General features: G+C 43.9%; 1 protein-coding gene across 1 annotated transcript in view; it reads right to left on the minus strand.

Moving 5' to 3' along the window:
* GRXCR1 (glutaredoxin and cysteine rich domain containing 1) overlaps positions 1 to 27236 on the minus strand; it is a 52930-nt gene extending 25694 nt beyond the window's left edge. The window contains exons 1-2 of the mRNA XM_083755068.1: positions 27089 to 27236; positions 26160 to 26775 (exon numbers count right to left, since the gene is read on the minus strand). Of these exons, the coding sequence (XP_083611194.1) occupies positions 26160 to 26549 (390 nt within the window). The 5' untranslated portion in view covers positions 26550 to 26775; positions 27089 to 27236. The remainder of the gene's footprint in view (positions 1 to 26159; positions 26776 to 27088) is intronic.
* Positions 27237 to 27833: the final 597 nt, after the last annotated feature.

Here is a 27833-nt window from a genome sequence, read left to right on the forward strand (position 1 = left end):
TGTCGTCACGCTTGTTCATGTTGTGAGGGTGTTTCTCTATCTCGATGGCTTCCATGATTATTCTCTTGTGGTGATGTTCCGTGTTAAAGAGCAATTTGGAATCTGCAAAATTAATTTCGTGTCCTGTTTCTTTCATGTGTTGGAAAAGAGAGGAAGTTTTTTCTTCTTTTTTGACGGCATTCTTGTGTTCTGCGATACGTGCATTTATTCGTCTGTTTGTTTGTCCAATGTACGTGGCTGGGCAGACTTTGCAGGGTATTTCATAGATCCCTTGGTTTTCCAACTGGATTTTATCCTTGGGGTTTCTGAGGATATTGGCTATTTTTTGGTTGGTGCAAAAGGCTGTTTTGATATTGTGTTTATGGAGGATTTTGCTAATTTTATCTGTAGTGCCCTTGTAGTGCCTTTTACACGGGAAGACACCCGAGGACACCAAAACCTGCATTCCTGTACCCGTGAAAATCTACGAAAGCATATATATATATATATATATATATATGGAGGTTTTGGTGTCCTCGGGTGTCTTCCCGTGTAAAAGTTGGGGTGTCTAGGCGACGTTTGACGAGTGAGACCTCGTCGAAACGTCGCCTAGACACCCCAACTTTTACACGGGAAGACACCCGAGGACACCAAAACCTGCATTCCTGTACCCGTGAAAATCTACGAAAGCATATATATATATATATATATATATATTGACTGACACTCTTCTTTGGAAACTGAACCAATGTCCAGACTTCAAAAACTTTGCTTGCAGAAACTTATAGATGAATTAAAACATGACATCGGCAGTCACAAGCTTATCCAAGCATGGGTTTACGGTGTCTTCTTCTAACTTCCAATCAACTGTGTTTTTCTCTCTTTGCTGAGTTTAACACTCAGCCTTCTGTATCTTAATTAGCTCTGCAGCTCCTCTGAGAGATTTCCACTTTTACCTTCTCCTGCAGCTTAGTCCTCTTTCTTTCCACCACAGAAGGAGCACTCCAACACTCAATTCAACTTAGCAGTGCTCACAGTGGATTCTAAAACAGTCACCTTGCGTCACGTAAAATGGAGTCTCTCCTTCACTCGATACCTCCCGTGTGACCAACATTAGCCAATCACATGAGAACTACTAAAGAACTCTCTATAATTCAATTACTAACCAATCAAATTTAAACACATAGTAATGCATACGATCACGTACAATTTCAGTGAATTAAATTATTATACTTAATGCGGACAGAACTGTGAAACAGTGACCTCAGGTATGAGCACCCCATTCTTGGAAGCATATGGGGAACCTAGGATGGGCCATGGGGTCATAAATCAGGAGAAAAGGTGATATATATATATATCTCTGTCGGAAGCAATCCTAGGCAGTGATAGGAAATTAGTGGATTTCCCTGCCACCAATTCAGATAGCTCCATCCTCACTCCCTTTATACCAAAATCCATCATTTGTCTTGGTGACTGGGGATAATGGGATTATAGGCTGGTCAAGGTTTCTATCACTAGCTGTGGTGGGAATGTAAGAAAGCAAATAACTTCTGGGAAATGATATATAATGAGATGAAAAAGATGTTGAAATATACATTCTTAAAAAAAACCAGAAGCATCTTTACTTGGTATTATAGGCCAAGACATTAATAGGCAAGATGTCAAACTGTTCTTATATGCAACAACAGCGGCAAGAGTATTGTTAGCCTAGAAATGGAAGCAAGTAGAAATTCCGACGAAAGAAGAATGGCAGACGAAATTATGCAGAATTGGACAAAATGACAGGAAGGATTTGAAACCTGCGGGACCAGAGATTTACAGAAGATTGGAAGAAGTATATGAATTATTTGAAGAGCAACTGTAATCAACAAATTATAATATACGAAGAAATATACGAAGTGTTACAAAGTAGTAAAAGATAAAGATATTGGTTATGAGTTTGACATATAATAGGGAAAATAAGAAATGCATACTAAGAGATTAGATTGGAAAATTTTCAGACAGGACTGATGGAAGTCAAAAAGATTGAATAAGACGTAAAAGTATGTTTAATTACTGTTGAAAATGATATGTTAAAAACATATATATATATATATATACACACATATATATATATATATTCTATCACTAGCTGGGTCTAATACATAAGACCCAGGGACAGTTCAATCAGTAGAGCATAATCTCAGGGTTGTGGACCTGAGCCCCACATCAGGCAGGAGATTCCTGCATTGCAGGGGGTTGGACTAGATGACCCTCGGGACCCCTTCCAACTCTACAATTCTACAATCCTATGTGGAAGACTGTTCTTCAACATGAATTACAAGGGGTAATCACTGCAAATGGATTGCTTGCCTTATATTTTGGGAGTGCTTTGCTAGCCAAAACAGGTGGCTACTCACTCTCAAGATAAGCTGCAGAAACGGCCTCGGCCCAGTAAACCTAAAGGAGCGTCTCCACCCGCATCGTTTTGCCTGGATGCTGAGGTCACCGCCAAGGGCCTTCTGGTGGTTCCCTCATTGCAAGAAGCAAAGCTACAAGCAACCAGGCAGAGGGCCTTCTCGGTAGCGGCACCCACCCTGTGGAATGCCCTCCCATCAGATGTCAAAGAGATAAACAACTGTCTAAGAAGACATCTGAAGGCAGCCCTGTTCAGGGAAGTTTTTAATGTGTGATATCTTAGTGTATTTTTGGTCTTTGTGGAAGCCACCCAGAGTGGCTGGGGAAACCCAGCCAGATGGGCGGAGTACAAATAATTTTATTATTATTATTATTATTATTATTATTATTATTATTATTATTATAAATGGCTCAAAGTTTGGTCTCGTCGCTCAGGCGGGTGTGTGGGTGTGCATGCACTTCTGACTGCCTATTCTCTCCTGTCACAATACCAGCAGTTCCCTTATGCAATACCTCCGTCTGTGAGTCTCAGTGCCCTTTACAAAGAGTAATAAATCTCAACAGTCACCAGCTCTTCGCTTTATGGCTCTGCAAGGAAGGATGCCCAGCTGCCTTGCCCTCTGCTTTCTCATTTCTTCCATCTTCCACATAAAATTCATCTCAAATGCCATACAGCACGGGGAACTATTGTGCCGACTGCTTCCTCTTCCCCGCACAGAAATTGCGTTAGATACTGAAGCATTTCACATCCCTGAGTGTGATCCGCTGGAGAATTCTATGTGATAATGAACACTACTGGCAACTAGCAGCAATATGGGTCACAAGCAGGAAACAGTACCTATTAAAATACTGTGCCAATTACTTTATGATGCAATGGGGCCTCGTGGATGGGCCAATGTAGACGCTCACCCGATTCATCTGGAAAAGGTTTTCCTGCAAAGAAGAGGTGTGGTTGTGCCTGTCTGTGTGATTATGTTGGATTACACTCCCACAAAACCTGCTCCCTGTGCTTAGGAATTAAACGTTATATAAATAAATGTTGTATAAATGTATATGTATATTTTTGAAAATAAAAAAAATGTAAAGCAAGCAAGCAAGCAAGCAAGCAAGAAAGAAAGAAAGAAAGAAAGAAAGAAAGAAAGAAAGAAAGATTGTGTCTGAGCAGTTTCCCCCTTGCCCTCCTCCTTTTCTAGGGGAAATGAAATAAACTCAACGTAGAGTAATAAATCTTTAATTTTTAAAAAAACAAAACTAAAAACCTTCCCTATACAGACAGGGCTGCCTTCAGAAGGCGTGGGGGTTGGATAACTCAGCACACCCCGAACATTTCTCTGATGAAAATAGGGACATCCTAAGGAAAAGCCGAGGGATGCGGGTGGCGCTGTGGGTTAAACCATAGAGCCTAGGACTTGCCAATTAGAAGGTCGGCAGTTTGAATCCCTGCAATGGGGTGAGCTCCCGTTGCTCGGTCCCTGCTCCTGCCAACCTAGTTTGAAAGCACGTCAAAGTGCAAGTAGATAAATAGGTATCGCTCTGGCGGGAAGGTAAACGGCATTTCCGTGCACTGCTCTGGTTCGCCAGAAGCGGCTTTGTCATGCTGGCCACATGACCCGGAAGCTGTATGCCGGCTCCCTCAGCCAGTAAAGCGAGATGAGTGCTGCAACCCCAGAGTCGGTCACGACTGGACCTAATGGTCAGGGGTCCCTTTACCTTTACTTTAGAGCTAATTTTTTTAAATTTATTTTTTAAGGAATTAAGCGAGAAAATTCAGCTGAACCCTTTTGACATGCGACAATATTCTGTACAAGGAGTATTTTTTTCATGGGAGAGAATTCAAATATGCCACTCCCCTCCTTGCCAAAAGAAGTGGCGCAATCCAGGAAAACATTGAGCAAGTGAGTCTCCTGACTGGGTAAACTGGCCTTTGGATGCCAGCCTGACCAAACTGGGTTTAGCTTCCAACTCATTCTTGGATTCAATGGGCAGCTTTGAGCAAATCTTTCTCTGAATTTCAGTCCCCCGTCGTTGGAATAATAGGGCTCTACTTATTCCAGAATCAATGTAAGGCGGCAGGAAATGTTGTCAGCCTGAAGCTTTAACGAATATAAATATAATTAAGTCATTAAGCCCACACAATTTTTACCTTGCCGTGCCTGGAAAAGCCTGTTTGCCCATCCTCAGTTCTCCAGACTGCAGAAAATGCTTTGAGGGCTGTTGTGAAAGCAAGAAATTCCCCACACTTCCGTGTAGGCAAAATCATGGCGACTGCCTATAGATTGCCATGTGTGAAGTTGCTCTGTTTTGCACCAGGAAGCTCACTGTGCCTCAGTTTTCTAGTCTCATTCACTAAATGGTGGGCATCATTAATATGTGGCTTCCAGCATACAGTGGTACCTTGGGTTAAGAACTTAATTCGTTCTGGAGGTCTGTTCTTAACCTGAAACTGTTCTTAACCTGAAGCACCACTTTAGGTAATGGGGCCTCCCGCTGCCTCCGCTCCACCACTGTGTGATTTCTGTTCTCATCCTGAAGCAAAGTTCTTAACACAAGGTACTATTTATTTCTGGGTTAGTGGAGTCTGTAATCTGAAGTGTCTGTAACCTGAAGCGTCTGTAACCCGAGGTACCACTGTATATAAAAGCATAATAAATTGTTAATCGTGTTTTTTTTAAAAAAAAAAAACTATACAGACAGGGCTGCCTTCCGAAGGCTTGGGGGTTGGATAACTCCACACTCCCCGAACATTTCTCTGATGAAAAGAGGGACATCCTAAGGAAAAGCAGAGGGATGTGGGTGGTGCTGTGGGTTAAACTACAGAGCCTAGGACTTGCCGATCAGAAGGTCGGCGGTTCGAATCCCCATGAAAGGGTGAGCTCCCGTTGTTCGGTCCCTGCTCCTACCAACCTAGCAGTTCGAAAGCACGTCAAGAGCAAGTAGATAAATAGGTACCACTTCAGCGGGAAGGTAAACGGTGTTTCTGTGCGCTGCTCTGGTTCGCCAGAAGCGGCTTAGTCATGCTGGCCACATGACCCGGAAGCTGTACGCTGGCTCCCTCGGCCAGTAAAGCGAGATGAGCGCCGCAACCCCAGAGTCAGTCACGACTGGACCTAATGGTCAGGGGTCCCTTTACCTTTAAGGAAAAGCAGGACAAATCCAAAACCCGGACCAGTCTGCATCTAGAAAATAGGGACACTTGGAGGGTCTGCAAACCAATTCCCAATCATCCACATTCATAGCTGCCGCTCCTCTTAAGGCAACTGGAAGCACAGGCCCAATGCGCAGCATGCTTACTCCTGTTACCTCGGGTGGTACCTCGGGTTAAGTACTTAATTCGTTCCGGAGGTCCGTTCTTAACCTGAAACTGTTCTTAACCTGAAGCACCACTTTAGCTAATGGGGCCTCCTGCTGTCGCCGCGCTGCCAGAGCACGATTTCTGTTCTCATCGTGAAGCAAAGTTCTTAACCTGAAGCACTATTTCTGGGTTAGCAGAGTCTGTAACCCGAAGCATATGTAACCCAAGGTACCACTGTACTGGCATCACATGCATTCCTGGGATACTGCAGACCCCAAAAGGATAAACAGAAGCAGAGCAATGGACTGGTTCATTGATACACAGCTGGTTCCACACTGCGTATTGAAAATAGGTTTGCATCCACAGTTTCATTCCCCGCCACCTACTACATGCATGTGTTATGTTAGTAGGAAAAGCATCACATTTCCTGCAGCCCCCTAGACTTGACGTTCTCCTTTGCAAAAGTAAGTGAGACAGAATGAAGTCAGTGGTTTGGGAACTTTTCGTACATTTTTTTTAAAAAAAGAGGCGTTGTTCACTTATCTCTGCCAGAAGATCAACTGCATTTCACTTAATTAAAAGGCATCGTTGCTTGTTGAACTTTGTAGCAGTCAGCACTGCCGCAGTGCATGGCCTGCCTACGGCCACAAGGACTTGTTTTCCTGATACTAAGGTAGAAATGCAGGTCTCAAAAACAATGTCAAGCCTGCTTTTTTTCTGCCTTAGCATTTTGAAATTTCTTTCTCAGTCTAGGGCAGATCGAGTCCATTTCATTAGCAGAGCAATGCAAATAGTTCACCAGTGTGCTGTGTTCCCTTTCTGTCTGCTTGATTTGCCAACCATCCGAGCTAGCTTTTATTAATTAAAACAAGTGTCACCACTTCTAATAGTAGCTCTCTTAAGGGTTATAGATTGCAATCAGTGAGAAACGAGCAGTTGCTAGTACGACTCTTATCAGATGGACTGAGCTCTGTTGAAAATTTACGGCATTTTTCCTTGGCAGTTGATCTAACCTTTCATCCCAGGATTAATTACACTTCAACATCCAGTCTGCCTGGCACAATAAAACTTATTTTTCACTCATCCAGGATCTACACAAGCCCTGGCGTTATTAATACAGGCTTTCTTCCTAGATTGTTAAACTAGCTGTGGAAGTGTATGTTTATTTTATTTTTGCAATATCCTTTCTAAACAATTTGGTGGAGTATGATTGCTAATCACTGAGACTTGATTTGCTACTCCAGTTTAAATGGAATAATAATAATAATAATAATAATAATAATAATAATAATAATTTATTCCCTGCCCATCTGGCTGGGTTTCCCTAGCCACTCTGGGCAGCTTCAAACAAAAGATTAAAAATACATTAAAACATCAGTCATTAAAAACTTCCCTATACAGGGCTGCCTTCAGATGTCTTCTAAACGTTAAATAGTTGTTTATTTCCTTGACATCTGATAGGAGGGCATTCTACAGGGTGGGTGCCACTACCAAGAAGGCCCTCTGCCTGGAGCCCTGGAGCTTTGCTTCTCACAGTGAGGGAACCGCCAGAAGGCCCTCAGCGCTGGACCTCAGTGTCCGGGTAGAATGATGGGGGTGGAAAAGCACCTTCAGGTATACTGGGCCAAGGACAGTATGTCTGGGTTGAAGAAGCCATTAAATTGGTTGGTGCCCCTGGTGAGAGTTGGAGTAGGACAGAGGACCTGGCAGCCCACACTGAGTAGTCACTGGGGAGATGAGGGTTCCTACATTCTTGCCGGCAGGTATGGCGAAGCAGAGGTAGAGGCTGGGTCAGCAGCACCATGAAGGTGTGCAGCTCCTGATTGGCCACACAACAGGGAAGATGGTGGAGATGGAACCAGAATTAGCTGGCTTTGCCTGTCATTGGCTCTAGTATGACCTACTGTTGGCCTCCCTGCCTTTCACACTATCAATCCCGATGGTCAGACATCACTGGATATACAAATTCATTTGAGAGCGGACAGCAATGCTTCATACAAACAAAATTCTTCTTCCTCCTCCTCCTCCTCCTCCTCATATTTTTAAAAATATTCTTGCACAGAGAAAACTGGAATACCGAAACGAAGAATTATAGGCTCCTGCTAGCTTTCTGTATGTAGAATTTTGTGGTGTGGAGCAGCAATCAATCGTTCATCCCCCCAACTGTAGTCCTAGAACCATTTTTCCATGGGCTGAACTGTTTGTCAAGAGTAGGGGTGGAGAACTGGTGCCCGGGATGATGGGAGTTGTAGTCTAGCAATGTCTAGAGAGCCACCAATTCCCTCCCCTTGGTCTGGAGAATATCTAAAGGAGCCCATGTAGTTCTGGGTCAGATATACAGCAGAGTTCTACCCCACTGAATTCTGCCAGAACGACTCCTATAACATTAAAGAAAATAATAACTAGCTTTACTTTTTTAAAAAGGAGTAAAACTCCAGCATTTCCATTGGTACCCAATTAGCATTTCATGTGAAAGGTTCCCGAAACTCGTCACATTAGTGACTTTGCATGCTGTGCCCTTAATGAGGCAAAAAGATGCTCTGTCGTTGGGCTATCTTTAGATTAGCAAAGTGCTGATGAAGTGTTGACTCAGTCCTGTGACTGCAGTGCTCCTGCTGTATCTTTGAGAAAACTCAAAAGTGCAAGAACTTCAGAAAGAGACGCATATTCTCCTCTAGTAATGCACAGAGCTGCGCTAGAGTCAACCGTCAGAGAGCTCAGGGCTGCCCAATGGCCTTGCAGCGTACTTAACATAATTGGAACCATAACTCCCAACTGTTCCTCATCATTTAATCATGTTGAGAACGTGGAGAGGGCTTTTCATCTTCAAATTGCTTTACAAGCATTAATAAATTAAATAACATGGATCATCTTCATCGTCCCCCAATTATATGTGCTATTCTGCGTTATATGTTTGAACGTGTCCTCTGTTTTCATTAAAGCATGCTACCTTGGGGGAAAAGGCTTTCCTCGAACGAAAATTTTCCTAGCAAGAATAATAAAGCAAAACACACAAAGGAGAGGTTCTAGGAGGCAAATGTGCATTAAGGCAAATGTGAAAAGAAATGGGTAAGGTAGAAAGTCGCACTACGGATATGCTTTTAGCAAGGTATCTGGTGAGAAAGACAAAGTTAAAGTGTCTACCCAGTTAGGATGTTACAACTAGGGCTGGATGCAGTGGCGTAGCGTGGGGGGTGCCAGGGGTGCCGGCCGCACCGGGCGCAACTTTGGCGGGGGGCGCACTCGCACTAACAGCTCTCTGCCCCTACTAAAATCCACGGGTTAGGGAGTCCGCGCTCGCTCGGCTTGGCGAGGAGGTCGCAGAAGGGGAGAGCAAAGCCTTCTGCCGCGGGCAAAAAAAGGAGAGGAAGCCGGGCGGGCGGGCGGGCTGGCTGGCTGGCGGGGGTCTGGCTGCGCCTGCTGCTGCCGTTGCCGCTGCCGCTGCTGCCGGGCTTTGACAGCTTGGCGAAGCGGAGGGAGAGGAACTTTATGGTAATTGCTGCTCTCTCTCCACTGGCCGCCTGGGTAGTGAGCCGAGCCTAGCGGAGCCGGGAGTCTAGCGAGGGGGCGGGAAGAGACTTTCCCCCTTTTTTCCACCTCACCTGGTCAAAAAGGAGAGCGGAGTCTCCTCAGGGCGCCCTCAGGCAGGGCAGGGCAAGGCAAGCAGAGCGAGGAGGAGAGAGAGGGGAAGGGGGGGGAGCAGCCAGGAAATGCCGCGGTGTGGAGGGGGAATCAATTAAGGAGAGAAAGCGAAAAGCCTTGGAGAAAGGGAAAAAAGGAAAGAAAAGAGGCAGCTCCGGGAGAGCGCGGGGGAAAGAGAAGCCTCGCTGCTGCTGCTTGGGAGAGTAAATTACTGTACTTGCCTTGCCCCGGGTTAGGGGGCGCAAATTACTTGCCTTGCCCCGGGTGCTGATAACCCACGCTACGCCGCTGGCTGGATGATATATCAATATATTATCCAAAGCTGGTTTGAAGTCCGTATCATGGTAACGGTTTCATAATTTTTGACCTGGCAATATGTCGCGAATAATGATGTGCATGTTTGTGTGCTATACAAAATTCACAATGTGGGGGAAAACAATGAAGCCAGCCAATGGCTCTACATAGCTCCATCCTTATTTCAGGCATTGTGATATATCGGTATAGTGCGATGTTTAGCTGGTGATATATCGCAATGTTGAAACCCAAATATCGGCCGGCCCTACTGTTCGCCTCTACATAGTTCCATCCTTACTTCAGACAGCGGGATATATTAAAATATTGTGATGTTTAGCTGGTGATATATTGTGACATTGGAAACCAGATATTGCCCAGCCCTGCTTACAACATGCAAAATCTGTAAGTGCTTCAGAGGTCAGGGTCAAGATATTTTGCTGCCTGAGGCACAGGACAAGATGGAGACATGCAGGCTTCCCAAAGGCATTTGCTGGTTGTCCTCTTTGGGCTGATCCAGCAGGGCTGCTCTTATGTTCCCAAGATCGGCCTGCCAGTTGCATCTTACTTCAGCACTGGCCACATGACCATCCTCCACTACCTGGCAGTAGGTAAACTTTGAGACCACGGGGCAAGCCATATGGCACACACATCTCAGTCCTCCAACAAAGCCAGTGTGGTGTAGTGGTTAGAATGTTGGACTATGACCTGGGAGACCCGGGTTCAAATCCCCACTCGGTGGTGGAGCCCATAGCGTCACCTTGGGCCAGTCTTTATCTCTTAGCCTGACCTACCTCATAAGGTAGTGTATGTGGGGTTGTACATTGACAATAAAGGTATTATTAGTATTAGGCCGCTTTCCAGGCAGTGAAATGCCTTCGGTTGGCACATGGGTTAAATATTCATAAACCATTAGCGCATTAAAAAAAAATCATGGTCAAATACATTGAAATAATTTAAACATTGCAAAATTCAAAAATGACAAATGGCCAACACTGAATCAGATTAATTCTCTAATAATATTGGGGGGGGGGGGACTTTCAGCAGGTGATAAAATATTTTGAGCATTTACAGGAAGCAAGTGCCACTGATTTCATTAGAATCCACTTTGACCAATAGAGTTTGGGAGCTGATGAGCAATGGTGTTAGTTTTAGTCATCTTGGGTTTGATAGAACTTCTTATAGAATCATAGAATTGTTGAGCTGGAAGGGACTTACGAGGACATGTAGTCCAACCCCCTGAAACTCAGGTATCACAGCTAGAGAATCTCTGACAGACCTCTGTTTTAAAACCTCCAATGTTCTCACCTTTAAAAATAATTTGTAGATTGACACTTTCATTTTCAATTGGTATTTCTTGCTGCATCAACTACGAATAGGCTGTTGCGGGCTACTTATAAATAAGTATGGGGGGGGTGTTTGCAGAGTAATCTTACCAAAAGAAATAGGCTCCTGCCCTAAGATGCTTACTGTTAAAATAGAAGCTTGCAGTCAAAATAGCAGGGCTATATTCTTAAGAATCCCCCACAATCTAAATTGGGTCCTGGCACTTCAGATTAACCTTAATCTGACCCAAGGCCAATCTGACCTAGATCCAGGCCCTGAATCAAATCAGGAGCCTTGTACAGTGTTCACTTAGGGTTTATACCTTAGTAAATATGCAGTTGGGATGTGGGTGGTGCTGTGGGTTAAACCACAGAGCCTAGGAAAGCATGTCAAAGTGCAAGTAGATAAATAGGTACCACTCTGGCGAGAAGGTAAACGGCGTTTCCGTGTGATGCTCTGGTTTGCCAGAAGCGGCTTAGTCATGCTGGCCACATGACCCAGAAGCAGTACACTGGGTCCCTCGGCCAATAAAGCAAGATGAGCACAGCAACCCCAGAGTCGACCACGATGGGACCTAATGGTCAGGGGTCCCTTTTCCTAAATATGCAGTTGGGAGCAGGGAGTGAGACACAAACTGGCAGCTTGTGTGCGTCTCCCCACTGTCCAGCTGCATCTTTTAACAGACTCCGATCTTTCTGAGCGCACACAATCCAACCCAGGGTAAGAACTTTAAAAAATAATAACCCAAACAATATGCGTTAATGTTACTGGAATAGTGGAACTTTGTTTCCCGAATAGCTTAGTTGCTGAACATATCAACTCCCGAACGCCGCAAACCTGGAAGTAAGTGTTCCAGTTTGCAAACGTTTTTCGGTAGCCGAATGTCCAACGCGGATTCCGCTTGAGTTCAGGAAGCTCCTGCAGCCAATTGGAAGCCGCCCTTTGGTTTTCAAACAGTTTTGGGATTCAAACGGACTCCCGGATTGGATTAAGTTTGAGAACCAAGGTACCACTGTAGTCTGTTTATGGATCCACATTTTAACCACAAGAAAGAAAGAAAGAAAGAAAGAAAGAAAGAAAGAAAGAAAGAAAGAAAGAAAGAAAGAAAAGGTAAAGACCCCTGACGGTTAAGTCCAGTCACATACGACGTTGGGGTTGTGGTGCTCATCTCTCTTTACTGGCCGAGGGAGCTGGCATTTTGTCCACAGACAGCTTCCATGTCATGTGGCCAGCATGACTAAGCTGCTTCTGGCAAACCAGAGCAGCGCACAGAAATGCTGTTTACCTTCCCACCGGAGCGGTACCTATTTATCTACTTGCGCTGGCATGCTTTCAAACTGCTAGGTTGGCAGGAGCTGGGACTGAGCAACAGGAGCTCACCCCATGGTGGGGATTCGAACCGCCAACCTTCTAATCGGCAAGCCCAAGATGCTCAGTGGTTTAGACTACAGCGCCACCCACATCCCTTTAACCACTTGTAAGGCACATAAATAAATATTCCAAATTAAGGACTGAAGGAATGGCTACAAGACGAGCCTTGTTTCTTCCCTTCCAGGAAAGGATTCCAATGAGTTCATTCCCAAGCAAACATGTTGTCATGGATAAGGAAACTACTTCCTGTCTTGCCATAATTTGATGTATTTTTAATCTTTGTTGGAAGCCACCCAGAGTGGCTGGGATAACCCAGCCAGATGGGAGGGGTACACATAAATTATTATTATTATTAGTTATGCTCTTGTATGTTTCACACAGTTTTGTGTGGAAATCCCAGAGTTGCCAACCTTCCCTTCCCAGCACCACCTCCAGCAGAGCTTGTGGTCTTTTAAACAGTCATAGGCAGAAATGAAACAGGTTTTCCCAGCATGAAAATTTCTGCCTTTCATATGTCAAAGCAGGGGGCGAGGAGACCATCACAGTCCTATTCTATTTATGAACCAGTTTTGAGAACGAGTCCTTAGTAAAGAAACAGATAACAGCAACTCTTACACACGCTCACCACATTATTTTTTCATGATACGGTTGGCATCTTTCTCTGAAAATACAGGTGGAAATATCCCTTTAGTTTCCAGAGCGATGGTGTTAAAATGCCTTCTACTGCATAGGCTAGCTATCCAGATGGCTTTTTGTCATCTTTCCTGACAGGTGTGAAATGAGCATCTTCCTCACAAGGTTTGCAACGACCTCTTCAGTTGATTTTCAGAGGGGAGAAACTATGAAGTGTTCTATGGCTCCTTTTCCCGAAACTATTGCTTAATTTTAATCCCCTCCCCCTTTTTTGTTTAAACATTTCACTCAGAAAGTGTTGAAATGTGCAGTGAAGGAAACAAAAGCAGAGAAATGAATCACAGAATCATAGAATGGTAGAGTCGGAAAAAAAACCCTTTGGGGGGTCATCTAGTCCAACCCCCTGAAATGTAGGAATCTCAACTAGATCATGCAGGACAGATGGCCATCTAATCTGTGCTTTAAAATCTACTTAAAGAATAAAATAATAAAACATGGAATCAATCGCAAAATATAGACCGACCTAGAAGAAGAAAACTAACAAGCCAGCTTTCAAGATTTTTTACTAACAATGCAAACCACAGCTAAGATGGGGAGGGTCAGCAGTCAGCAATACAGTGGTACCTCGGGTTAAGAACTTAATTCATTCTGGAGGTCCGTTCTTAACCTGAAACTGTTCTTAACCTGAAGCACCACTTTAGCTAATGGGGCCTCCCGCTGCTGCCGCACCGCCGGAGCACAATTTCTGTTCTCATCCTGAAGCAAAGTTTTTAACCTGAGGTACTATTTCTGGGTTAGCGGAGTCTGTAACCTGAAGTGTATGTAACCCAAGGTACCACTGTATTAAAGGACAAATGAAAAAGATTTGCCTTGCAATTCCTTCTAAGAGCCTGCAAGGCAGCAAAGCTACACCACAAGCTACATTTGGAAGCAAGGTTGCTATATCCAGAGGATTGGTTATCAGAAGATGGAGCGATGGTACCATGATTCACGGTCCTTTCCTGTTGCTTACTAGCAATAAAGGGGAGGATCAGAATGAAATGGTAAGTCCTGTATGCCTGAATATTCCATATCACTGCCCAACTCTGACTTTTTTCTTTGTTCATAAGCAAGTTCTAATTGTTCCTCTTCCATATATGATCTATGCTACTGTCTTTATGCCTCCCTCTTAATAATAAAAAGGTAAAGGGACCCCTGACCATTAGGTCCAGTCGTGGCTGACTCTGGGATTGCGGCGCTCATCTCGCTTTATTGGCCGAGGGAGCCGGCGTACAGCTTCTGGGTCATGTGGCCAGCATGACTAAGCCGCTTCTGGCGAACCAGAGCAGCACACAGAACCACCATTTACCTTCCCGCCAGAGCGGTACCTATTTATCTACTTGCACTTTGAGGTGCTTTCGAACTAGGTTGGCAGGAGCAGGGACCGAGCAATGGGAGCTCACCCCATCTCAGGGATTCGAACCGCTGACCTTCTGATCCACAAGTCCTAGGCTCTGTGGTTTAACCCACAGCACCACCCACACCGCCCTCTTAATAATACCGTCCAGCAAAAGAGAGAGAGAGAGAATCCAAAGAATGCAAAACTTAACAATGTTTCTCAGAATGGTAATACAGTGGATTCTTGGTTCTCAAACGTCTTGGTACCCAAACAACGTGGAACCCAAACAATGCAAACCCGGAAGTAAGTGTTCCAGTTTGCAAACTTTTTTCGGAAGTCAAATGTGCTCCATTTTGAGTGCCACACTTTCAATTTGAGTGTTACGCTGAGGTCTGTTTTTGCTATTTATTTGCGTTTTTGTTTTCGCTGCTTTTTGTTTTTTTGTTTTTGTGACTATGTGGAACCCTGTTCAGCTACTGATTGATTGATTGATTGATTGATTGATTCATTCATTGATTCATTGAATGATTCATTGATTGTGTGACTGCAGTACATTGCTTATTGCTTTCATGTTATGGGTCAATGGTCTCATTAGATAGTAAAATTCATGTAAAATTGCTGTTTTAGGGGTTGTTTTTAAAAGTCTGGAACAGATTAATCCGTTTTGCATTACTTTCTATGGGAAAGCTCACCTTGGTTTTGGAACGCTTTGGTTTTGGAACGGACTTCCAGAACGGATTAAGTTTGAGAACCAAGGTATCACTGTATAACATCTGCTTATTGTTTAATATTCAGTGTGCTATGCAGAAGCAGCATGGTCCTGTGCTTACAATTCACAGAGCAATTTGTATAGAAGCAGAACTAAACCGATGCTAATAGTCTGTAATGTCTCTGTATTAAAAAAGTAGGAAATGTAATGAAGTCCACTCTCAGGAAGGAATTCAACATCACATTTGTTTAAAGTCACCTAGCTATGTTCTAGTCTAGTTCTAGCTTCTAGCTTTTAGTCTAGTCTATGTTCTAGTGGCTTTTTTTAAAAAAAGAAGGCTCAAGAAGCCAGTATGGTTCCTATGTCTGGCTGCACAACAGCCTGCTATAGCCCCAATACTTTCTGTGCACAGGCTGTTGCACTACAAGCTTCCGCTAGAGCAACTGTTACACTTCACCTCATGGACTCAGCTATAGAGCTGCAAATAAAACGTTTTAAGTGCATTGTACAAAAGTGACAGTAGGTGGCGATAGTGAGCTTACAGCAAATTCAATATATTCAGACCTTGAAGCACGGCACGGGGGAAGCCACACAAAATTTAAAATTGGCCATGTAATTGATTTCTAGTTGAAGTGGTATTGCTATTTGGTATAATAATAATAATAACATAACATAACATAACATAACATAGCATAGCATAGCATAGCATAGCATAGCATAGCATAGCATAGCATAACATAACATAACATAACATAACATAACATAACATAACATAACATAATGGATTTTTGTACACACAGTGCTACCTCGAGTTACATATGCTTCAGGTTACATACGCTTCAGGTTACATACGCTTCAGGTTTCAGACTCCGCTAGCCCAGAAATAATACCTTGGGTTAAGAACTTTGCTTCAGGATGAGAACAGAAATCGTGCTTCGGCGGTGCGGTGGCAGCAGAAGGCCCCATTAACTAAAGTGGTACCTCAGGTTAAGAACAGTTTCAGGTTAAGAACGGGCCTCCGGAACAAGTACTTAACCCGAGGTACCACTATATATGTGTGTGTGTGTGTGTGTGTGTGTGTGTGTGTGTGTGTGTGCGCACTTGGGGGGGGAAGCATTTTCACAGCATTTTTTATATGTGTCTAGATTCCATCATCTCTCTCTGATTGCTCAACTGGCCTTCAGATAACACTGAATCCATGCCTGTACGTCTATAAAAAGACCATTAGCATCCCTCAGCTTATAAAATACTGCACATACGTCAGGAAACATGCGGACTATATAGAAGCAAATATTTTTTGGGTGGGTTGCGCTTGACTAAGATTACTAAGCTCCTTATACAACTGGCAAACATTTTCATAACTTTAGGGTTTAATATATCCCGGGGTAGGTTTCCTGTGTTCCTGCTGATATCTGTAGAACTTGCACTGGTCAGTTGATTCCGTTTCACTTATGAAAGTCAGCTCAAGTTAGCTGCACTCAGCTCACACAAGATCTGGTATCAGGAAGCCTTGATCAGGAGCTGTCAAGAGAGGATGTTGACACCTCACTCCCAAAGTGTCCTGCAAGAGTCACAGGAAGATCCACAAAGAGCCAGTACCCATGGGAGCTTCAGCTAAGGGGGACAAATCTTCCAATTTCATTTTCTCTCCATTGCTCCACATTTCTGTAACAATTTGCAATTTAAAAAAAAAAAAATTCACGAAAAATTGCAAGCGTTTTAGTGCCAATGTCTCTGGATAAACACATTTTCCTGTGCATTTTTGACAAATGTACACATTTTTTTCAAGCAGTTCCCCCCTAATTCAATGCATTTCATGTTATTTTCATGAATGTGTGCATTTAGATGCACACTTTACCCTAATATATGCATTTTTTTGTACATTTTACTTGGCTGGGGAACTGAACTGCAAGATTCAGAGAAGTGTGAATTCCAGCGGGCAGCTGTGTTTTGATTCATTGCTTTGGAACATGCAGATCATATAGCTTTGCCTTTAAATGTGAACCGAATCACCTTTCTCCTTCCATCCCTACTTACAGCCCACTTGTATGCACTCTTGCTCAGAGGTATGCATGCCAAAAGCACAAATTTCATTGCCCCAAATTGTTAAAATTGCCTGCTTCTTCTGCGGTCGATAAAAACCACAATTGTCATTAGGATGTATTTCGAAAAAAAGATGTTCTCAGATGACGCATCTTTTTCATAAGTTGGCTTTGCTTGTGTACAAAAGCAAGTTCTTGCCAAATGTTGATTCTTCCCTTTCTGAAATACAGTGGTACCTCAGGTTACATATGCTTCAGGTTACATACACTTCAGGTTACACACTCCGCTAACCTAGAAATAGTGCTTCAAGTTAAGAACTTTGCTTCAGGATAAGAACAGAAATTTGCTCAGGCGGCGCGGCAGCAGCAGGAGACCCCATTAGCTAAAGTGGTACCTCAGGTTAAGAACAGTTTCAGGTTAAGAACGGACCTCCGGAACGAATTAAGTACTTAACCTGAGGTACCACTGTATAGCCTGCAGTCCTCCTATATGACCTGGATTACAACCACAATCCTAACCACATTTACCTGGCAGTAAGAATTCAATGGGACTTACTTCTGTGTAGACATGGTTAAGGTTCCAGCCTCAGCGCCTGACTGAAGAATCTACAGTGGTGCCCCGCAAGACGAACGCCTCGCAAGACGAAAAACCCGCTAGACGAAAGGGTTTTCCATTTTGGAGGCGCTTCGCAAAACGAATTCCCCTATGGGGTTGCTTCGCAAGACAAAAAAAATCTTGCATCCCCCCGCGGGGTTTTTTTCCGCTTTTTCCGCCCTTTTCTTAAGCCGCTAAGCCGCTTATCAGCTGTTCCGCTGATAAGCCACTTAACAGCTGATCGCTGGAAGCCACTTGACAGCTGTAGCGCTAATCCGCTAAGCTGTCAATGGGCTTGCTTCGCAAGACGAAAAAACCGCTATACGAAGAGCCTCACGGAACGGATTAATTTCGTCTTGCGAGGCACCACTGTACAAGGCTCCATCCGAATGCTGCACACGGTTTTCAAGCAACTACTTTTAATGGTTCAAATTTAGAAAATGGATGTGTAATGGCTTTAAGGGTTGCTTGTGCATAAGTTACCGCCTCTCCGGGCTAGTTTGCCTGGTTAAGCCGTTTCCCTCTGGACAGCCCTCCACTCCGTGGCTGTTCAGTCGCTGGCAGAATCCATCAGTGGGCATTTCTTGAAACTCTTCCAGCAAAGAAGCTCTTTGACGCCAAGTCGCCGCCTACTTTCCCTGTGCAAAAGTCTTCTGCGCAGGGTGGGTGTGGGCAGCAGAGGACTTGTGCTCTCCTCGCTGGTCTCCTGCGAAGAGTCCTGGAGCCTCCTCTCCGCTTCCCCCATCGGCCCCTCTCTATCCCTGGTGTAGCGCTGATTATCTTCCCCAGCCGGGGACCTCCCTCTCTTCCGGCTTGGCCGCTCTCCAGCATTGCTGCTGAGTCTCGCCTCCTCTGCTAGCTGCGATGGCAGTTCCCTGACAGGATGTTTCAAGTATATTGGACCCCAGTCCACCTAGGAAGGAATGGGCTAGTTCAGATAGTTGCTGGTGATGTAAGGCTGATAATACTTCTTTGAGGCATGTGATGCAGGTGTGTCCTGTGTTGTCTTCCTTCTGGTCAGAAACTAATTTTGTTTTGGAAAAATCCTTTATATTTGCAGATATTCGCAGGTTTTTTAATGATGTTCCTGCAATGTGGGAGACTAACAATGAAAGTGGACCCTGTAAGCCCTTAGAGACTGATACTTCGAGGATGGAAGAATAAACACCAACCGTCCATTACTCAATAGTCTGAAATCTTCATGCTCTCTCTGCATTTGAATATCTATACAGTGGTACCTTGGGTTAAGAACTTAATTCGTTCTGGAGGTCCATTCTTTACCTGAAACTGTTCTTAACCTGAGGGACCACTTTAGCTAATGGGGCCTCCCGCTGCCAACGTGTCGCTGCCACGCGATTTATGTTCTCATCCTGAAGCAAAGTTCTTAACCTTAGGCACTATTTCTGGGTTAGCGGAGTCTGTAACCTGAAGCGCCTGTAACCTTAAGTGTATATAACCTGAAGCATCTGTAACCCAAGGTACCACTGTATATCTGCATTTGAGCATACCATCATCAATCTTGTCTTGGTATCAGTTCGGACATTCAAATATATAGTAAACTGCCCTGAAATCTATGGATGAAGGGCAGTATACAAATTTAATAAATCAATAAAAAAATAGATTCAGGTAGGTAGCCATGTTGGTCTGACACAGTCAAAATAAATTAAAAAATTGTCCAGTAGCACCTTAGAGACCAACTAAGTTTTCATGTGCATACACACTTCTTTAGATACTTCAGATTCTTCTGGTATCTGAAGAAGTGTGCATGCACACGAAAGCTTATACCCAGAACAAATTTAGTTGGTCTCTAAGGTGCTACTGGACAATTTTTTAATAAAAAAATAAATTTTTCAGTTAGGATTGATGGCTCATCCTTTCTGTACGGTGAGCTGACATTAATCCTCTCTTTTTATTTCATTCTGTTATATTTGCAACTAATGTATTTTTTTAAAAGAGAAGCAAGGTCGCTATTATTTTCATGCGAAGGAAGAGGAACAGTGGTTAAAAAGCAGTGTTTTGGCAAGAGCTGACTAGTCTAGTCAACTCAACTGAGATTTGAATTGAGATTTCTAATTCCAAGTACAGCGGTCCTTCCATTGGAAGAGAAGGCCTCTCTTGGTTTCAGAAAGATAACATATAGCCCAGCACGCCTTTGGTTTAGCCTGGCAAGCCAGGCGACGGTCAGAACCCCTCATTCTCAGTCCCAAAGGCACAAAAGCCCACAAAAGGGGCCATCAATGAAATTGCTACGTCACCTTTTCTTCTAGCTGCTTTGCCTGGAGGATGTGGAAAGATGTTGTCATGGCAACTGCATTTCCCTTCTCATTGAAGCAGGCAAAAGAAGATGAGGGGGGAGGGGTTGCCATAGCAACTTTTTCCACACCAGACACCAGCAGCAATCAAAAGGCAAGTTGGGAGGGATAAATAACACCCCCATGGGGCAGCAGTAGCATTGCCTTATTGGAATATTGAAGGCTCTAGTCCTGGCACATCTGCTTTGTGAACAAGCAGAGTACAAGCTGATGGCGTGCCAAATTATTTTTGAGCCAAAATTGACCATTTGAAAGGGCATGAAAGTTATGCAGACCCTCTCCATCCCCCCCCCCCCAAGAATCTATTTTCCATGCTTTTGTGTATATATCTGTGCCATCCCTATTAGAAACCATTTAGCACCTCAGCACACTACTGATTTGAATTCTGGTGCTGTAGGAGACTCTTGAGAGTCCCATGGACTGCAAGAAGATCTAACCTATCCATTCTTAGGGAAATCAGCTCTGAGTGCTCACTGGAAGGACAGATCCTGAAGCTGAGGCTCCAGTACTTTGGCCACCTCATGAGAAGACAAGACTCCCTGGAAAAGACCCTGATGTTGGGAAAGATGGAGGGCACAAGGAGAAGGGGACGACAGAGGACGAGATGGTTGGACAGTGTTCTCAAAGCTACCAGCATGAGTTTGACCAAACTGCGGGAGGCAGTGGAAGACAGGCGTGCCTGGCGTGCTCTGGTCCGTGGGGTCACGAAGAGTCGGATAGCACTCAGAGAGGGAGCACTCAGGGCTGATTTCCTTCAGAATGGATAGGCTTGATCTTCTTGCAGTCCATGGGACTCTCAAGAGTCTCCTCCAGCACCAGAATTCAAAAGCATCAATTCTTCGGCGATCTGCCTTCTTTATGGTCCAGCTCTCACTTCCATACATCACTACTGGGAAAACCATGGCTTTAACTATACGAACCTTTGTCGGCAAGGTGATGTCTCTGCTTTTTAAGAGACATTATTAGAGTTCAAAGACACATACCAACCAGGCAAAAACACTCCAAGAGGATGCAAAGCAGAACGAGTGAGGGGTGTGATCTAAGAAAAGGGAGTTTCACAGGAGAGAGCCCTGAGGGCCAGGTTGGAAGGCTTTGAAGGCCACATTTGGCTCTCTGAAGTTTCCCATCTATTATCCAAGTTGAGGACATATTTTTGGCAGCTTTATGACAGAGGATCAGAAATCAATATCTTTCTGAGTGGGTGGTTCAGATGTTAGGTGTGATTCCCCCCCCCCCCCCGGGCTTCTGAAATCAGATGACTACTTTCTTCCATAAATATTGTTCAAAGGTTATGTGACGAATGCTCTCTGTTCATTACTTTAGAGAAAAGAGCATCATATAATTAATTGGGTTGATTTGCACGTGTGTATTCATCATTTCATGGCTCTCAGCGGAATATGTTGACTTCCTCTGTTGAAAAGTATCACCTTTGAGAGACATTGACAACAATAGATAAGAAAGCTCAGACTAATTTATGGTGTCTGCTTTACACACCCAAGTCATATCACTTGATCCTGCCACCAGCTGGGTACTTGGACTGTCAATGAGCTGGGGAAAGTTTTGGCCGAGAAAACAAGAAGCTGAAGACGGGTTATGGAAAACTATTGCAGCCTTGTCCCACTCACAGACCTCTGTGACAGCAGAGCCATCTTAGCTCTGTGCATAGGTTCAAACCACTTGTTGAGGAATATGTCTTACATGTGTATTGCTGATAGGACTCTGCAGTGGCATAGTTTGGGGGGGGCAGAGGGGTGGTTGCCTCAGGAGCAAAATTGTTTGGGGGCACAAAATTTCAACACCCAGTGCTGCCTCAATACAGCTGCACACTTCAGTTGCTGGGCCCAGTTGAAAATGGCTTCTTCATGCGAACCAGGAAGTAACCTCTCCAGGCAACAGAATGACTTTTCTTTTCTTATCTCTATAGCCGTGCTCTCCTAAGTGACGTGGACGCTTTTAGACAGTTGAATGTGCATGCGTACTCCATCCGTTTCCCTCTACCCATCCACCCTCCTCTGCACAGCCCCTGGCACTGGCAACCCATGCTACACCACTGCCAGTAGATCCTCCAAGTAGATTTACTTTATTAATACTGTGTGTTGGCTAGCTGTTGAAATGCAGAGTCACAGCAGAGAACCAACTCAAAACCAGCTATCTGAGCTGGCTTTCTCCTACCACCAGAAACTAAAAATGCCCCACATACTACCTTTCTGCTTCTCTCACAGTCCCCTCAATCCCCTTCAGAAGATTGCCCTAGCCTAGATGTTGAGTAGATGAACCCCTGAGCTAATGAGCTGGTTACAAACCCTTCAAGATCTTCAAGCAGAGGCAGCAGGAAAAACCTCAGAGAACATAGGTTTGGGAACCATTTGCACAATCCAAAGTTGTTTGATCCTTTATTTGATCCTATTTGAATAGTGAAAGTGTTGCATATCCTCCTAAGCTGTGAATTGCCTCTCTGTGCAGTTGTCCGCTTTGAATTCTATGTGAATAGTTGGGTATCAAGACCACATCCACTCACCCACTTAATTATATTTTTAGGAATGCAGCTGATGTGCTGTGCATCCTGATGTACATTCACACTGCAGTGCTCATTGCGGTTCCACTTTATAAAGTGGCTGCATTTGTCTTTTGATGCAGAATGGAATTCATATATTCATCCCAGGTCACTCCTTGTTACATGTGACTATTAACAGAGTCAGTGAGGTAGCTTAGGAAACTGCAATTAATCCAGAATGCGGCAGCTAGACTGGTGACTGGGAGTGGCTGCTGAGACCATATAACACCGGTCCTGAGAGACGTGCATTGACTCCCAGTATGTTTTCAAGCACAATTCAAAGTGTTGGTGCTGACCTTTAAAGCCCTAAATGGCCTTGGACCAGTATACCTGAAGGAGCATCTCCACCTCCATCATTCTGCTCAGACACTGAGGTCCAGCACCAAGGGCCTTCTGGGGTTCCCTCATTGTGAGAAGTGAGGTTACAGGGAACCAGACAGAGGGCCTTCTCGGTAGTGGTACCTGCCCTGTGGAACGCCCTCCCATCAGATGTCAAGGAAATAAGCAACTATCTTACTTTTAAAAGACATCTGAAGGCAGCCCTGTTTAGGGAAATTTTAATGCTTAATGCTGTATTGTGTTTTTAATATTCGGTTGGAAGCCGCCCAGAGCGGCTGGGGAAACCCAGCCAGATGGGCAGGGTATAAATAATAAATTATTATTATTACTACCTGAGGAACTGTCTGGTCCAGGGGTGCCAACTTGAACAAAATATTGGAGGAGCCCAAGTAAGACCTACCCCACATAATCAATCACAAGACGCCTATCAACTTTGAGGGGGCTTCTATAGCCTGGTCTCCTGCACCTGACCACTACATTTGACCAGAAATTCTGCTGTAGGACATCTGCCCATCAACTTTCATCATGGCATTCTGTTTAGCAGCACCTATCTTATGGAATTCTCTCCTTTTGAACACTGGACGCATATCTTCTGTACTAAGTTACAGTTGTTGCAAACTTTCTCATTTACTCAAGCTTTCCCTGCAAAGCAAACAGCCCTGTGTTTGGGGTTTTTGATGTGCTATATAGTTTGCATGCATATATGTGTGTGTTGAATTTTATACTGTTTCAATATATTTCTCATTGCACTCCACTTAATTAATGGTATATAATATTGTAAATATGTAAATACGTAAAATGAACAGAATAATACTCAACATTTAAAGGCTGAAAAATATAATTAGTTAAAAATTGATATTTTGAGATATATTTTTCTATTTCCTCAGTATGCAAATATTAGGATTTTATATCAAGAAACCATACATTTAGGCTATAATCACACATCACCATACTCAGCTGACTTACTTATGAGTAGACATGTATTGAATTCAATTGGCTTCTTTCTCTAGGAGTCCTGAAATTTATTGTACAAAGAAGGTTGCAGCCTAAGTACTCAGAATGGGGAAAAATTCAAATAAAGCAATTTAATCCTTTCCTGCAGCTAGTGAGAAGAGGGTCTTATTAAGACAGAGAGCTCTAACTCAGTTTTCATTTCCCCTCTACTAAAGTGTTTTTGTGTGTCCATTATTCATTATCAAAGGTAACATTCTTGGTTGGACAAGTTGGTGGGAGTTTGCAAGTATGCATTTTTTACATAAGGAAGATGTAAAGATGCAAACAGTTGCCTAAAGCTGTTAAAATTATATCATATGACAATGCTGTAATGACACATTTCCATTCTTAATCCGTTTTCAGAAGTCCAAAATTAATGCTTAACATACGTAATCATTTCAAGACTTAATATGACGTGAAAAGAGCATTCATTATTTTCAACCTGAAAATCACCAGAAGGAAAGGGTGATAAGAGGGATTAATAATTTATTTGCAACCTTAGTATATCTCACTAGGAATTACTGGGTTGTATTCAACAGGGATCGTAGGGCCTCCATTAGCAGAGCAGGGAGAGGAGCAATTTTCAGTGGCGTCCCCTCCCACCTGCAGCCCTCTAAATTTACTCTGGAGGGTCCCCCAACCGTCTGGAGCAGATTTAGGGAGGTGACGGTCTGCAGCAGAAAGGGTGAATCACCAAAAGTTTCTTCCCTCCCTGGTCCACTGATGGAAACCTTTTTGTCAGCTGAGTAACAGCACCAGATACAGCCCACCATTAGGTAGGATGGACATGTTTCAGCCAGTCCTCAGAATATTTAAGTCCTCTGGACTTCAGTGGCTGAGGGTGACAATGCAGTCGCCTGTATGTCTACTCAGAAGAAAGGAAAGGTAAATGTGCAGAGGATTGCAACTTTAGGCATGTATTTAATTGTCCCATTAAAAGAGTAAGTCTGAAAAGTGCTTGACTGAGGCTAGATCATCTAACTCCTTCTTGTAAAAACCAACAATGGTTTTCAGGGGTTAATTCAAGTTGTATATCACCAGGGCTTAATGGTGCTAGGGCTAAAATCCAGAACAGGTTGAACAGGAAGAAAGCAGGAAATGTCCTTTGAGAATTTGTTTTCTTCACCATCCAGGAGCACTTCAAACACAACAAAATTCCTACAAGTAACAAAAAATCTTGCAGACAAGTATGCACTACTCTTTTTTACTTTAAATCTCAAATTGCATAGTGGAGTAGAGGCACAGCTACAAACCCAAAAGTGCCTTTGCTAGGACCCAACTAGATATTCTTTAGGCAAGTTACCAACGCTTGGCTCTGCTCCCCGTATCCACTGTTACATAATAATGCTAGTCTACCTTAGAGGATTATAAGAATTACCGAGATCAGTTGTAGTGCTACATAATAATAATAATAATAATAATAATAATAATAATAATGATGATGATGATGATGATGATGATGTCATGGCTGTGAGAAGCATGTTTTTACAATATTGAAATTGATCATTATAAACAAGACTGATGAACCACATCAGAACCTGATATAAAAAGGAAATATTTCTGACAAGGCCAGTTTTTAAATGAAATGATGAACAGCAGTCAATTTCAGATGGCATCTTCCAAAGGGAGCATCATTTAAGCTCTCCATTGTCTGTCCCACTCCCAGCATTCCATGTGCAGTGGCCCCACCCCCTTTTGACCTGACCCGACCTTTCAGGTATCAAGTGTGAAGGACTGCGAGGAGATTCTCACAGAGTTCCACTGAACATGTTTAGAATAATTTCTGCAATCTGGAGTCTTGATTGCACAGTTCCTGATCGTGGGAAGAATTCTAGTGAACATGGTTAGGATTCTCCCTATGACATGAGGGCTTTTGGAGCAAAGCCTGGGAGTTCACCTCAATACCCTTACACCATTTGAGTCCCCACACATTATTTTGATGAGCTGAGTAGCGCTAACTACATACCCCAAAAGTGCTTCAAAAGAATATTTAATACAACATGTGGTGAAGATATTTCCAGAGACCTTTAGAGTGTTCCCCTTTGAGGTTTTTTGGGGGTACGATATAGCCTGCAGGCTTCCGGTAATGTCAATTTTTATTTTTATTTCTTGCTTTTGTTGCAAAGATATCAAAGCCTGACTGCTAGATCAAAAGGAGCTCTCATTTGAGGAATTAATCTCTGGGATGTTGTTATGAATTCTGAATGTTGAGCGTACATAGACAAAAATATGGTGCGTGCTTTGGGATAATTTGAAAGTGGAGACAGAAAGAGGTTGTAGACCAGGAGCAAAGCCACTTCACTTACCTCAAATACCTTTGTTAAATTGTCAAAGAGGGCTTGACCAGCACTGACTTTGTGCTTGACTCCTCGAACGGTGCCATTTTTGCTGAGGATGTTGACTCTTTTGGTGCCAAATCCTCTCTCTTTGGCAGCTCTCACGAAAATGAGCATGTCATCGCCCACCTTCTCATTCTCATCCCACTCCAACCCAAGGTTTCCGTTGTGCGGCCCGTCCGATTCACTCAGCCTGCTGTTTGGGTCTGTTTCCGAGTTGCTGGTGCACTCGGAATCCAATGAGTCAGAGGTTTCCCCGTCAGCGTACACCTCCTTGAGCACTCTCCCGCTGTGAGAAGAAGCCACCCGGAATCGGACTTTCCTCGGCTGCCTCTCGCCCTTGCTGTCGCTCTTAAACATTGTCCCATCCGCCGAAATCAGCCGCTTACATCCTACTGGTCTAGGTTGTCATCGCATTTGCCAGATTCTCACACTTAAAACAATATCAAAGTTGTTTTCCACTGACGGCGCCACCGCTCATATGAAGCGAACATCGAAAGGAAAGTGGAGTCCGAAGAAGCGACAGAGCTGTTCAGCAATTAATAATGGATGCAAGACTGTGCTATGGTTACCTTTAAACTAAAACCTGTAAAATGAGAGGAACAATTAAATATTCACGATCCATTGTGTGTTTTCCTCAGTGTCAGAAAGGGGGTGGTGGTAAGAAAAGGAGTCCAAGGCTGAAAGAAAGAAAGAAACAGCTTAAGATATATCTAAGACATATATGTTAGTTTTCACGGCATAATAGAGACATAAGGTGAAGAAAAGAGGAAATGTAGAAACCTTCCTGAGCTCCTGTTTCCTGACAGCTGCTGGCAGGTCCCCCAGTTGCTGCTTAGAGCTATCTTCAAGCTGGCATCCTCAAATGACATTTTGTGGAGCAATCTTAGGCCAGTTACCTGTTACACCTTCCGAGCCGGGTCTTCTTGAAGTTGCTCAAATGGCAGCTTGCTGTCTGTGGTGAGCTGGCTCATCAAAAACTGAGGCAGCTGTGTTGCGAACAGGTCCTCAGGCAACATGCTCTAGAGCCGACGAGGGGAACTTCTGGCTTTTCAGATGTTGTTGGGTTCCAATTCCCATCAGTCCCAGCCAGCATGGCCAACAGCCAGAGATGTTGGATGCTGGAATCCAATGGCATTCTGAGGACCAAATGTTCCCATCGCACCCACCCAATGGCAGCTATTATCATCTGGTAAACTGACTCACTATGAGGTTGGGGTAGTTTTGACCCCATCTCATGTATGTGATTTCACCTCTCTCACCTCCTTGAAAACACTCAGCTGCCCTTTCCTGAGGCAACGGCCTTTGCCTTGTCCTTGTGCAATGGCACATATGCATATTTACTCACAAGGAAGTCCCATTGGACTCATTCCCTACAACCACCACCATTCTCCCTCCCCATTCCTTTTTTCTCATTCCATCCACCCCTCTCTCTGGTTCTCCCCCAACCCCACGCCAATTTTTGAGTGAAAGCAGGCATTTGTCTAATGTTGCCTCTGCAACTCTATAACACAAGCCACATACAGTACATCAATATAACATGTTGCTTCGTTTGTGATGAACTGGATTTGCTGCTTGCCGAAAATAAAGGGCATTTGGAAATACACCAGGGGAGTGCTGGGAGAAGCTAAAATAGTTTCAACA

This window comes from Podarcis gaigeae (assembly GCF_964106915.1).
Source record: "Podarcis gaigeae genome assembly, chromosome: 9".
Lineage (NCBI taxonomy): Eukaryota > Metazoa > Chordata > Lepidosauria > Squamata > Lacertidae > Podarcis > Podarcis gaigeae.